Below are 14100 nucleotides of genomic sequence, written 5' to 3'. Positions count from 1 at the left end.
GGCCGGATTGAAGGGCTCCTCTGTGCCGGAGGGGAGCTCCGGTGCGGGGAGACGTGGTGCCGGGGAGCCCGGGGTGCGGGTGAACTGGAAGCGCTCCTGGTCATGCGGAATTGGTAAGAAACCTTTTTTTTGCCGGTTTGGCCACAGTGCACCAGGGAAAAAAAGAAAAAAAAGGAGGAGAGGGGGGAAAAAAGGGAGCCGATCAAATGCACAGTTTGACAGCGAAAACGGGAAGTCTCGTTTCGGTCGCATCCAAGAGAAGCGTGGAGGTGAAGGGCTCGGAGACCCCACAGCAGCCCTTTGGGCAGCACCTCAGGGCCGCCATCTCCTCCCCAGGGCCGCTGCCTCGCCGGCCACCTGCTGCCCCAGCGCCATGCCCCCGGCCGCCCGCTCCCCCCAAGATGCCTGTGAGGGGAAAGGAGCGACGACGGTGGGGAAGAAGTGACAAGGGAGAGAGATGGTGGCCCTCCTCAGGCGGAGGGGGGGCTTGGGGGGCTGTGGTACGCGGGTGCGAAGGGACAATTGGGGGTTCATCATGAGAGGCAGGGGTCTTGGGAGGGCAGATGGGCTGTGGAGCAGGCCGGGGTGAAAGGGAGGGTGTGCTAGCTGATTACGGGGTGGGCAAGTAAGAGGACTAGCTGATTACGAGGTGGAGGGTACAAGGAGGGTATGGCTGCCTAGTGCTAGCGTGGTCGCTTGGTTTGGCCAAGCCACGTGTGTTGCGGGCGCAGTACCGAATCCTACCCCTGGCCCGCAAAGGAAACCGAAGAAGCGACCCTGCTAATCCAGTGAGAGAGGAAAAAGCAGGGGCAAGAGGGGAGCCTGCTCCTCACTTACCTGTGTTCACTCACCAGCTTTTTTATACGTTTATGCAGGGAAAGGAAGGTCAAGTGCAAGTCTTAGGAATGTTGTATTTCTGATAGCCAAAATGAGGCAGTTCCATGCAAGGGTTGGGAATTTGTGTTCGTGTCCCTGCTCCCACATCAGGATTCCTGCTAGTAGTGCCTGGGGCAAGAGTTTCATTGAACCAGAGACCCAAATCCTCCCATCTCTGTACCCCCCTGCGCCTTCCTGCCCCAATATCTTTCTACCTATTTCTCAGGTCACTCAAAGCCCTTTAGCCCTGAGCTTGCTCTTTCATCCCACCCTTAATCCTACCTCTCCTGCCAAAAGCTGTGTCTTGCAGGTTCTCCTCATCCCCAGTACACCCCTAGCTGCTGTTTAGCTACATCTGCTCTGCCTATCCCCCTCCTCTCTGTCTCCTTCAGCATTCCCACTGGCTGTGAGCGTTACTTGTCTTCTGGCTGATGTAATACCAGCTAAACCCACTGGCTCTCACTGTACAAGCGAAGATGGGCTCCCACTCCAGCTGGGCTTTCAGAAACCTGAACGCCTCGTTAAATCATTTCCAGGGGCAGAGACAGTGTAAGTTCGGACTCCATTTTTACGAGGAAGAAATTGAATCCAATTTCTCTTTTCCTGCGTAGCTGTTCTAATCACTGGGTTTGGATATAAAAAGCAATATTCTTGAATCTATCTTTGAATGTCTGAGTTTATTTTTTTTTTCCAAATAAAACTCCTCAGCAAATTCAACAGTACTTATTTAGTGAATCTGAGTGTATGACACTTGGAGTTAAAAAGTAATCTTCAAAAGTAAAGAATCAAAAGTAGAGTTGGGAAAAAGTATACTTAAGCTTAAAAGTAATAATTGGGGGGGAAATCCATTTCTAGTTTCCCTGCCTGATAAATTCTTCAGAAACTTTGATATTTAACATTATTAGGCACAGTTAACCTGAAAAATAACGTGCTTTTAAAGCAAAGATTTTCTTTTTGTGAAAAGCAGATCCAGGATTTTTTTGCTTATTTCCCTTTCTTGGGAGCTTTTCTTCATTCTTTCAGCACCTGGCCTCAGGTGCATTTTACATGTTGTTTAATATTTGTAAAATAACAATTTCTGAGCATTTGTTCTGTGGGAGTTTTTTTCCCCTGTGAATGCTTCCTTAAGCATATCTTTTTTTGTTGTTGTTGTTGGAGGTGAGCTTTTAAAAAGTTTCATTTTTATGTAATTGCATTTGAACATTTGTCACATTGTTTTGCTTGTGTTTTTTGCTTTGCTTTAGTTTGGTGATTTTTTTTTTAAACTTTTACTTAAAGAGCCAGTAGCTGAGTCATAAGAGGCTGCCAGAATAGTGGTCCGTTCAATAGTCCCTTGAAAATCAAGGCATTATAATGGTTCTTTTGCTTAAAGAGTTACTTTGCCTGTGATCTCTTGAAAGAGCATAAGAAGAAACTGATATTTTGGTGATTAAATGCCTTTAAAAATTGCAGTCCAAAATGCCACAGCAGAGCTGTGAGTAAGGTGCTTAAAAATAATGCAGACAGCCCAGTACAGAAAACAAACAAATGCTTATCAGCTCAAAAGGCTAGAGAAGGTGAAATTTGCCCTTTTGAATGCTTGGGATACTATGGGTGATAAAGCATTACTTTTACCAGATAGAGGAAATTTGCAACATCTGCCATTTGGACAATTTTAATGGTATTATTTACCAAATCTTCTTGAATGGGGATATCTGGAGTTCCCTGGCTAGGTGGAGCTGTTTCTGTGGAACCGAAGGTTTGTTTCTTTAATTAGCCACAAAAGGAAGACTGGATGCGCAATTGCTGTCAAGCTTCATGTCTGTTACCTTGCCAGTAGCCCACACACCTACAATACCCATGTTAATTCAAATATACCAAATGCCATTGCAGTAGTCTTGCTAATTTTATTGTTATTCCAGCTTTTTCGTAATGAAAATACCAAATACAAAGACAAATCCTGTGTTTCTGGGTGCTTCCCCTCCTTTTGATCTTTCTGTGTCTTTCTGCAGTCCTTCTGTCTTTGTACTGTACTGTTGATGGGACAAAGAAGTGGACGTCAAGAAAGAAGCAAGGAACTAGAGCTGGCACTAAGTGAGACGATGGCAGAAGCAGAGGTACAAAATAAAGAAGAGGAAGCTGAAAAGCCGAAAGCCAAAGACCAAAGGCTAACATCAGTCTTTGGTGTGGCAGACTTAAAAAATGGTAATAACGTTATGTCTATTTTTCACTCTCATATTTTCTGTTTCTAATGCCTGCTGTTCCATTCTCTGTCCTTAGGCTTCATTTTCTTTACCTCTTCACTGAGGAATATACAGACAATTCTCATTTTGCCCTGCCAAGTAACCATTTTGGTTTTTTGGGAAGGGATTATGTGAGGATTTCAGAGCTTTTCCCCCTTTTAAGTCCTCAAATTGGCCATTGCAGCCAAAAGGTCTAGATACTGGCCTTGTCTCTTTCCAAACAACAGCCAGCATTGCTTCTGGATTTGCTAAACCATGGACCAGGCCCTAGTTATTCTGCTGCATCACTAGATTGGCCTCTCAAAAGCTGTCTTTAGTATTTCAGGTGTACATACTGTTCTAGACCAGCTATAGCCCACCCTTACCACCAACTATGCATTTCAGAGTTGTTCTGAGTTTCCGTTCCACATCCTCTCTCCCTTTGGTGATATCTTCAGAAGAAAAACTAATTTCTATCCATGATTACTTATACGCCTTTGGGGCACAGAATATACTGTCTCTTTATGTGCAGTGTGAACAGCTGTGACTTGCTTTTTCCACTTCTCTCAAGCTAGTTTCTTTCATTGAAACTGAGACAAAGAATACCAGAGGTAGGCTGAAGGGTAAACTTAAAGCCTGTGTGGTGGACAGCTAGCATGTAGTCTCACATGTAGCTCTTCATTTTTGTATTAGGCCTGCCTGTGTAAAAGGGCTGAATACAAATCCTCATACAGGCGGGTAAACTTAAAGCCTGTGTGGTGGACAGCTAGGATGTAGTCTCACATGTAGCTCTTCATTTTGTATTAGGCCTGCCTGTGTAAAAAGACTGAATAAAAATCCTCATACAGGTGGCCTTTGACTTCTGTTTTTTGTTTTTAAATTTTATTTTGTGTTTAGATATATTATGAGAAGACTGAAAATAGAGTAGCTGGGAGACATCTGAGTATCGTAATCCAGGCTTACTTGGATTTTTCCTGTTAGTTGCTAAACAAAAATAAATGTTATGTGCTTGAGGAACATAAGAATAGATTGAACCAAGATGCTGGACCTACGCATTGAACGGCGGAATATGTGCAAGAGGACTTTGCCACTTTCATATAATTTTCACTTTCTTTTCTTGTACCTATCTCCAGGCGTCACTTCCTCTTTTTCTGTGCCTACAGGAGCTATCGGACTGTACAACATTGGCCAGAGCTGCTGTCTGAACTCTCTGCTCCAAGTGTTCCTCATGAATAGACACTTCACTGGGATACTTCGAAGGTACCACCTGTTTGAACTGCCTGAGATACTTCCATTGTTGCTCTGCTGTCTCCACTCTTTTTTCACATGGGATATACATTTGAAGGCTTGGAGCATCGAGGTGCTAGCAAGGTGCTTTCAGCTCACTCAGCAAGGTCTCTGCCTTGTTGTGTCTGTCATATACTGACTAGGGCCTGCAAAGGTAGAAGTTGCAGTTTCCTGACTTGTTAGTTGTCTCTGATTCGTGTGCTGTTTGCACACCGGTAATCTGCAGTCCTGAACTGAGTCTTTATGACTTGTATCTCTCTTTTCCATAACAGAATATGATTTTATTCCAGGTATGCTCATAGGCCATTATAACTAAAAGATATGTTGTGTCCTCTATTAATTTTGTAACTTTAAGCACGTAAACATAAACATACTGTGATCCATAGCCTCTGGCCTCTGGTTGTCCTGACTAGCACCTGATAGAGTAAGTGGTATTGCAGATAGCAAATACATAAATTTGTTTTGCTTGACTGTGCTTGCTACCTGTTTGTGAGGAGGATTTGGGCTTCTGCGTCCCTACCAACCACAGTAATAACTGACTTGATTTGTTTTCAGTTTACTCAGTTCACTGCAGCTTTAATCATCTAAGTGGGTCATTCCTATTCAGTCCTCCTTTCTCCAAATTTCTTACATACTCACCAGCATGCAGAAGGGGAAGAAAGCAAGTTAGAGACATGCAGAGCTGAGAAGTGTCATAAATGGGCAAAGCTAAATAATGTAGACAGTAGGTTACCATTGTTATTTGAAGAAAGACTTAGAAAAACCTGTGGACTGCAATAAATTTAGGGAGGATAAAGAGCTTTGCAGTTGGCATATAGTTGAAATACAAGCTTTATGATATATATGGCCATGAAGTTTTCAGGGTGTGTTGAGAATGAAGGCATGAACAGGTGGGAGGCAAGAACAGCTCTGAAACTGGCTGTAACTAATGTTGTTTCTAGAGCCCAGAAAGCACTTCAGGTCCTGCTTGGTTTGCCCCTTATTCAGGAACAGGCTGACTTAAAATTGTGGCTTTTTACTTTAGAACTGTGGGATGAGCTAGTGCAGGTGTCTGCTTCCCTTTTGTCCTTCTTTTGCTAAAAACATGCCCGTTCTGGTTCCTTTTGAGTTGCTATCTGTGCTATCCACCTCTGCTCCTTCAGTTGTCATGTCTAATATTTCTCCATTTTACCGCTTGATTGCCTTTCATGTTGCTGCTTGTCTCTTTAGGATCACAGTGCCACCATGTGCTCTGCAGAAGAGGAGGAATGTCCCATACCAAATGCTCCTGCTGTTGGAGGAGATGCAGTGTGGCAAGCAGAAAGCTGTTTCTCCCATAGACCTTGCTTGCTGTCTTTCAGTACACAGGGTGAAACGTAAGCAGCACTGTCTCATGACCACCTCTGTCTGTAGACCGGGGTTGTTAATTATCAAGCACTAACAAGCAGTGCAGTCTCTGGCATCTGATTCAGAGATTCAAAAATGTGATGAGTTAGGTACACAATGATGTAGTGCTCTTTATAGCTGTCTCCCAGTTGTGAGTGAGAGACTGTGTCTTGTGAAGAGGGGAAAAAAAGCCCCTGCCGGATATCCTTGCTGATGTTCAAAGGGTGGGGAAATCTTCAGACTCCTAGAAGACTCAGCTACTGATACTGGCCAGAGGGAAAGGGGGGGTGCAGGGCAGAGAGAGGACAGCTTATAGCTCGATTTGTCTTGCTATACTGGCATGATAATAGTGAAACAGCTGCTATTTCTTATTAGAAGGAAGGGATTGTGTGGAAAAGATACTGAGTTCACCCAGACCCCCAAGGATAGAAACCATATCCTTCCTGCTCCTTGTTACAAGGGCAAAGAGAAGAATTTGCTGGCCTAACCTCCCACCTGGGCAGGGTCTCAAAGGAGAGAGATTGTTAATGCACAAGTGACCAGTCACAATGGGGTGCTGAGAGTCTGTTTATGTCTACAGATACACATGGTGTATCCAAATGCCCTGATCCTTATCATATAAAAGCCAAAACAGTTCAGCACTGAAAAGGACAGATGGTAGCCAGCCCAGACCTATATTAAGAAGGAGCATGAGATAACCTGAATATTTCTGTTTGCATCACTTATCCCCCTGAGACTGAATGGCTCTGCATTCTGTCTTCTCTCTTCTGATTAAATAGAGATGCCCAAAGAGAGTTTGTAAAGCTTGACAGTTTCCCACCTTGTCCTTCTGCTTTAAAATTCAGGTATGGTTCATGAAGTCCTATAGCCCAGCAAGTGATGCTTTACCTGGATTGCAGATGTGCTGTTATGCGTGAGGAAAGGCGTATTTTCTGAGCTTCATTTAGTCAGGGGTGCCTGTAACCCAGCTGAAGTCAGTACCTGCAGACTTGCAAGGAAGTCGAAAGCACTTCCACCTCGGGGTGTTGGATTATTCCGCAAAATTTGTTTCACCTATGATGAAGCACAGAGGTAGTCCAGCAATATCAAGATTTTGCTAAACTAAGTGTAGTTTTTGCCTAGTTCCTAAATCTTGAGTTCTTCAGGATCAGAGTGTCAGTTCTTCACATTCAAGGATGTGGATTTTTTTTTTCCCCCTGAATTCAATTTTGAAGCAATTCTATACTGAGCCATTTTAAGCAGGCTGTGCATTGAGCTGTATTCCACCATCTTAGGTTTCTTAATATGCCAGTCTAGCCAGAGTGTAAAGCCAAAGCATAATGTTACTATATCAGCCTTGGCTTCCTGTGCTGAAACTGTGTGCTTTTTCCCTGGGTAAGGATCAAGGGGATTATACCATTCTGTGGATGAGACATGTGGATAGGCCTCCCTATCATTTTTATCTCGGCCCTCAGGAGTGCTGAGGGGAGGGGGGAGAAAAGTCTGTGGACTAACAAAGGTAAAAAAAGAGAACGGAATCTTTCCTATATTGTTTCTATGAAGGATTCAAATAAATGCAACCCTCAACTCAATGAGACATCTGAGCCCTATCCTCTGGGAGGTGTTGGGTATACTCTTGGCTCTGTGTCTGGTGACAAGGACCTGACTTTTGCACTGGGTTGTACAATGGGGCACTCGAGCCCTCCCATCTTTCCCACTGCCTGCTCAGGTCACACAGAGACATTGTAGCCTGTCTCCAGTCTAAGCTCTCTCCAGGCAAGGAGTAGCAAGAGAAGAAGGAACTGAATGTAATGGGGGACAATAAATCTCCCCTTGCCATCTGTGGGAATCTGTGCTTGGTGCTGTTTATAATACTGACTGAGGTTGTGTTTTCTGTTTGTCCAGTGTTTGTGCAGTATGACGCTGCCCAGCTCTTTCTGACTCTCTGGAACTTGGTGATGGGGCAGATGAAAAAGCCAGAGCTGGTAAGGACAGTCACCAAAAGGAACACCAGGTCCTTTGGCCATTGTCATGTGTGGTTTCCTCTGCTTCTTGAAGAATAATCCTGTTACTTGACAATTGTCCTAAATGAAATTCTTAAAATTATCCCTTATTTGAATCTTTCCCACCCACAGAGGGGAAATACCTCAGCTGTGTTCTTCATAAACTTTATTTTGGCCTTTTTTTACCCCTCCAGGTTGAAGACCTGAGTTGTTTGTACACTATCCATATACAGGAGCACCTGGCCTGTCAGAAATGCTCTTCTGAAACAAAGAGGAACAGCAGCATGTTAACCCTTCCACTCCCAGTTTTGGATTCCAAATCTCACATGCTGAAGACTCTGGTAAGTTCAGTGGCAGCGCTGTTTTCTTAGGAAGAAGATTCCCTTCTGTTCTCTGTGGGAGCCTTCTCCTTGCAGCACTGGTGTCTCCTGGGACTCATCTAGAATCTCAGCAAGAGTCTCTGCAGGGTGCCTGAGGCTTTGAGGTGATCTTTTCTCATTCACATTTCTTCTTTGCCTTGAGGGGTGCTATATTTCTCAAAAAACTGGTTTCATTTGGAGGATGGAAGATCCACAAATTGCCTTTAAGACTCCTACTACACAGTGATGCGTACCTGTGAGACCTTAGATATCACAGTGAGGTGCCTTAGATAACTTGTAATCCCTGGCCAGACACACCACATTTGCCCAGTGCAGTGTTCTTTTAAATCAATACTGCTGTTTGATATCCAGATACAGCAGTGTTGGTGGCTCTGTAGATGGTGGCTGCCACAAATAGACAGTAGATTTTTCAAGTGACACTGGACCATGGGACCTTACTTATTCTCTGACCACTTTGTACTCTTTCAGCTAAAGGAACCTCTTTCAAAAAATCTAAGGCTTTGAAGTAGACATAAATTACACTTACGCATCAACATCTTTTTTTTGTGGAAAATGTGGTACTCTATTTTTTTCAACTAATGTAATCACACCAGTAGTTAGGAAAAAGGGGGCACCTTTTTTTTTAGGCTGCCAGGCAATCTTTTGCCTTTTGAATAAAATATGCCTTCTGTAGCTTTGCTGTTTGCATGTACCCTGTATGAGTAGAAATAGAAATCCAGCTTGAAGGAATTCTGTTGAAAGAAATCTCTGTCTTCTTAGGAGGACTGTCTGCAATACTTTTTCCATCCAGAAGAGTTGACTGGTCAGAACATGTGTTTCTGTGAACAGTGTGGAAGGAAAACACCTTTTTTGCAGGTAAGCAGAGAATTATTTCCCCATATGCCTTTTATACCCAGAACTCCCTTTAGGACTGGAAAGGGTGGGGAAAAGACTGAACCATATCACTTTAAGAGGAGTTCAACAACTCAAAGATTTGTCAGCATAGCAATGTCAGCTAGATAAAAACCACATGCATCTTTCCTGTTAGGAAGTTCCCTACTGTAGATGTAGCTCTAGCAACAAAAGAATGCTTTCATGGGTTTTAATATAAGTCACTAAGGGATGTAGCATTTCTGTACCAGCAGAAAAGCTTCCTTTGGTTTATGTTGTGTTTCCACTGTGGGGCTTTACACTGCTGCGTAGCTTCAGGGGTAGACAAGTATATGTTACTGGAGATGTGTGTATGCATAAAAGTTTATTTATTGGTTTACAGAGCATGAAGCTAGTCCATCTGCCACAGACTCTGACCATACACCTAAAGCGCTTCTGCTGTGAAAAATCAGCCTACATTCACAAGCTTAGTCACTATCTGCCGTTCCCACAAGAACTTGATTTCAACACAGTCTTGACAGAAAAGCAGTGCCAAGCAGATGACAATGAAAAGGTGAGATAGTCCTAATACCCTGTTTAAAAAGGGCAGATTTTCTTCTCCCCTCTGCTCAAGTCTCATAAAAACTTAAGAGATCACACCAGTACTTGACTTCATTTCAAAGCACCTGCCTTAAAAATGTGTGTTTCAGGCTTTACCTGTGCCTGGAGTTGTCTCGCATCCTGTGGTTTTAACTGGTTCAGGCATTATCCATCTTTCTGTGCTCAGATTAAATCACCATAACTGGAGCTTTCTGCCCTAAGGACAAAACCCAAGCTTTACAAAAAAAGAAAAAACCATCCCACAAAAGCAATCCCTTTTTTTCTGAGAGTGTTTAGTGTAAGTTTTTCTTCCACTTCTAAATATACTAAAGAACATAGGAGAACACAGTTGATTTGGATGACCAAATCCAGGCACTGTAAACGGTGTCTTAGAGGCAACTTCTGTCCTGTGGTTCAGCCTCCAGGGCAGGATGGCCTCAGTGAGCAGCACACCTACTGCTTTGCAGAGGTCACTAGTCCAAGACGGGGGAACTCCATTCCTGGCAGTTTCCCATGCAGTGTTTTTTTGCCACAGAGGTTAGCAGGGAGCTGACCAATTTGCTGAGCAGCTGAGAGTGATCTGCCGCACTGTGGATCTGTTCCGCATACTGAGAAATAACAAGGGAAAGCGTGGCAACAGCAAAACCTTGCTGATGCAGTGTTGGCAGCAGTGTAACCCCTTTGCTGCCCCTGTGCTGTCCTACTGCGTTTTTCACATTCCTGTGATCTCCAGGGAGGCTGCCAACCCATAGCTGGCAAGCAAAACTCTGAGGGAGGATCCTCAAGGCCAGTCTAATCTTTCTCCTTTTTCCTTACAAAATACACATTCTTGCTGTCCTGGCTGCTGCTTCTCGTCAGCCAATGTCAAGTGAGAATTGCTGCACTGAAAGTTACTCTTTGTGGCTCTTCGCAGGCTGCCTGGCAGTATGAGCTTTTTGCCGTTGTTGCTCATTCAGGATCAACTAGTTATGGACACTACTGTGCCTATATTCGAAGTCTCACAGAATGTAAATGGTATTGCTTCAACGATTCTGAGGTTTGCCAGGTGAGGAGACAAATCCACATTTCTTTTGTAGCCTCCTGGACGCTCCTCCAGATCTCTTTCAGTCTGACTGACTGCTGATGAAAGAGAACCAGGAAAGAAAACTGAAGCTGCAGAGCTTTGCACAGCTCATTCCTCTACTGCAGCATACTCTGAGCTGAGGGCAAAGTGGCTCCGGCTTCTGTACCAAGCAAGGCCTCAGGTTCTGGTTTGCAATTTGCAGAAGCAGCCATTTGCTGTATACCCTACTTTATGTACCCTAGGTCTGTTTAATGTATGTGTTCAGAAGAGGCAAAGGAACTGTTTTTCCTCGAAGGGTAAAAGCAATACACCCATCTGTTAAAAGGCGGTTAGTTCCTCAGTACCACTTTTACCACTCTTATGACGATTGCTGTGCTGATATTACAATACCACTCTTAAGAGTTTTTACCAGCCTCCCCTTTTGTGTTTTTCTTCTCTAGGTATCATGGGATGATGTTAAATGCACCTATGGACATTCCAACCTCCACTGGTAAGCAAACACATCTCTGTTTTTGCCTAATGCTGCTCTGGGGCTTGGAATGAGGGTAGCAAAGAGAGAGAAGAAAAATGGTTTGATCTGCTTATCGCCTGGGATGTACAGGGCATGTGGGAGAGTAGAAGAGGCATCCTTGTTCTCTGGTTACTCTGATGTGACTGTATATGACTGTACTGGGAGCCTGCAGGATCACTGAGTAGGCACAAATGGGGCTACAGGAGCAGTCTTGTTACTTACGATTGCCACTTGGACCCTATATCCTGACTGAAATTAGATAATGGCAGTCAGGGTTCCTCCATCCTTTTTGTTTTGATGCAACATAGGAAAATGAGACTATGAGAGAACCCCTTCTATAAGCTATAGCACTGCCAGGGGGTCAGCTTTAGAGGCTGCCTCAGGAACACTGGAGAGGGCCAGTTCAGCTGACCTAAACCTCAGAAAGCTGAGCTGGGGCAAACCTGGGAGGTTACTTTCAACCTAGATTTTCAAACATGTATCTTGTTTTGCTTTTTCTTTGCTTCCACAGGGGAGAAACGGCCTATCTCTTGATTTACATGAAAAGGCATCCTCAGTAGCCTTATCCAGGAGTATCAGATGTTTCAGGAAGCTGTGTGTGGTACATGGAGCTCAGCACCTCTGTGCCAGTGTGGACACGTACAAATGTTCCACAAGAAAGATATTCTGCACTCAGTCAGCAACCTCTGCCTTCACGTTTGTTTATGAAAAAAAGTGCAGGAGAGACTCAGCTAGAGAAAGGATCTAAGAACTGTTGCACCTAGAAACTTCCTTTCATATCTTTTTGATGTATATGTGATTCTATATATTGATTTCCTCTTCAAAGATAGTAGGGTTAATCCTTGTCTCTGCTGACCGACTGGTTTAATGCTGCTGCCTTGGTTTCAGCACAGGGGAAGCATTTGGCCTGAAAGCCTGCATGATGTTCCAGGGAGGCACGTGGTGTGGTGGAGAGCTGCGGTAGCCTTACCTAGCCAGGAAGACTGTAAGAGCTTGAGACTTACTCTGCCCTTTCAGTGCCATGTTAGATGCTGGCAAGCTGGGCAGGGGACCCCAAAAGTCTTGAGAAACAGCTGGAACAGGGACCAGAACCCTTATGACACACATGCACCGGTGATGTTTACTCCTTAAAACCTTCCTGGAAATGAATCACTGCAGGGGCTGAGATGTGTTTGGAAGTTGGTGTCAGCATAAAGAGGTGTTCTTTAAATCAGGAGCTATTGTAGTAGTTTTGATTTACAATGTGAGTTTGTATATATTTATGCAGATGTTTATTGTTTTAGCATGCTTATTGAGCATTTATTTGCATTTTCTTTCCTGTATAGAGGAAAATATTCAGAGCAACAGACATTCTGAAGCTAGTTGGTGATTTTGCACAATTATCATGGTTTAATGCCAGCCAGCAGTGAAGCACCACAGAGCCGCTTGTTCGCCCCCCTGCTCCCAGTGGGTTGGGGGAGAGAATCAGAAGAGTGAAAGTGAGAAAACTCGTGGGTTGAGATAAGAACAGTTAAATAATTTAAATAATTGAAATAAAATTATAATGAAGACTATACAGAGTAAGCAATGCACAATGCAATTCCTCACCACCAGCTAGTCCTCAAGCAGCAGTCACTGCCCCTGGCCAACTCCCCCCAGTTTATACACTGAGCGTGACGTCGTATGGTCTGGCATAGCCCTTTGGCCAGTTGGGGTCAGCTCTCCTGGCTGTGCCCCCTCCCAGCATCTTGTGCACCTGGCAGAGCAGGGGAAGCTGAAAAAAGTCCTTGACTTAGTGTAAGCACTAAGCCACAACTAAAACATGAGGGTGTTATCAACATTCTTCTCATCCTAAATCCAAAACACAGCGCTATGCCAGCTGCTAGGAAGAAAATTAACTCTATCCCAGCTGAAACCAGGACAACAATACTGTCCATACACTGTGATAAGAGAATTGGGATGCCTTGATGTGCTTGAATTTTTGGGATTTTTCTTTAGCAGGTCTTCAGCTGGTTGCCAGCTGGCATTGTCTTGCTCTCTCCCTTCCTTCTCTGCCCATGAAGTGGAAATGTCCCTCAAGCAGAAAGTGTTCTGGAGAGAACAATTTTATAAAGAGAGCGAGTCATTTTTAAATCTCCTGTTGTGTCCTGTTGCTCTGGGGTGCTGATTCAGCCTGTGCTCCCATGGCAAGACCACACAGCTAGAGGGGAAATGTAGAGAGCGCTAGAAAGGAAGGTTGGTAACCCGTGACAGTCAGAAGAGTGTTCTGAACGCTCATCACAAGGCTCGGCTGTGAGGAAAGTTAAAAACTTGTTGTGATCCTTTTAAAGCACTACTCATTGTGGTAAGTCTTCACATACCACAGCTCCTGAAAGGATCAGTGGTTCCAGTAGTTTGAGATCTAAAAGTACCTTCTGGTCTAACGTATTCTTTGACTGTGTCTTCACAAGGGTGCTATTTCTGTGGGACTGAGAATATTTTAAAATTACTGATTTAGTTTTAATAGCAGCTATGTATAACCTAATTTTATTTTTATAATGATGGTGGAGTTCCCAAATCACGTCTCTCTTCTGTTGGTATGTGGAAGGTGAATTGAGAAATCTTGGAGCATAGCCACGAAAATCACATTTTTATGAACTAGCAGATATTTATTGCACTGTACAAGCAAGGTCCATTATTCTGTTCAACTCTCTTGTATTTGTACTCTTCATTCTGCACGGAAAAAAAATCCCAGTGTATTGTTTGTCACCAGGACGAGGACTTTTCAGCCTATTTGCCTTTGGAAATGTGGTCCACTCCTTCTAAAGCACCTTGCAATGGGTGTGTAAGAAAAGCAAGTTCCTGTCTGCTTTATCCAGCACTTGCATATGTGAAGCAGCTGAAAGACGACGCACTTCCAGAAGTTGAGAGGTTAATGGGTTAAGAGACTGACAAGACACTGCTCATCTGATATAACCGGAAATTTAAAAACAAGCTATCTTTATAAAAATGCCTCAAATGTGTCATA

The 14100-nt window shown here is 43.9% G+C and overlaps 1 protein-coding gene across 2 annotated transcripts; it reads left to right on the top strand.

The window, feature by feature from the left end:
- The first annotated feature begins 6 nt into the window (after window positions 1–6).
- On the top strand, window positions 7–12752 carry USP18 (ubiquitin specific peptidase 18). Of its 2 annotated transcripts, XM_009647910.2 has the most exons (11): window positions 7–113; window positions 2868–3060; window positions 4241–4337; window positions 5574–5719; window positions 7614–7693; window positions 7906–8052; window positions 8851–8946; window positions 9344–9514; window positions 10454–10585; window positions 11044–11093; window positions 11626–12752. In XM_009647910.2, exons 2-11 carry the CDS (start codon window positions 2895–2897, stop codon window positions 11672–11674), a joined length of 1134 nt encoding a protein of 377 aa, XP_009646205.1. In that variant the 5' UTR covers window positions 7–113; window positions 2868–2894; the 3' UTR covers window positions 11675–12752. The 2 variants fall into 2 exon arrangements, with proteins under 2 accessions (XP_009646205.1, XP_035759256.1); XM_035903363.1 differs by lacking the exon at window positions 10454–10585.
- The last annotated feature ends 1348 nt before the right edge of the window (window positions 12753–14100 follow it).

Source organism: Egretta garzetta, unplaced genomic scaffold, assembly GCF_000687185.1.
Source record: "Egretta garzetta isolate BGI_Z169 unplaced genomic scaffold, ASM68718v1 scaffold511, whole genome shotgun sequence".
Lineage (NCBI taxonomy): Eukaryota > Metazoa > Chordata > Aves > Pelecaniformes > Ardeidae > Egretta > Egretta garzetta.
Note: the sequence above shows the minus strand (reverse complement) of the source record. Positions and strands in the feature narration are given on the sequence as shown.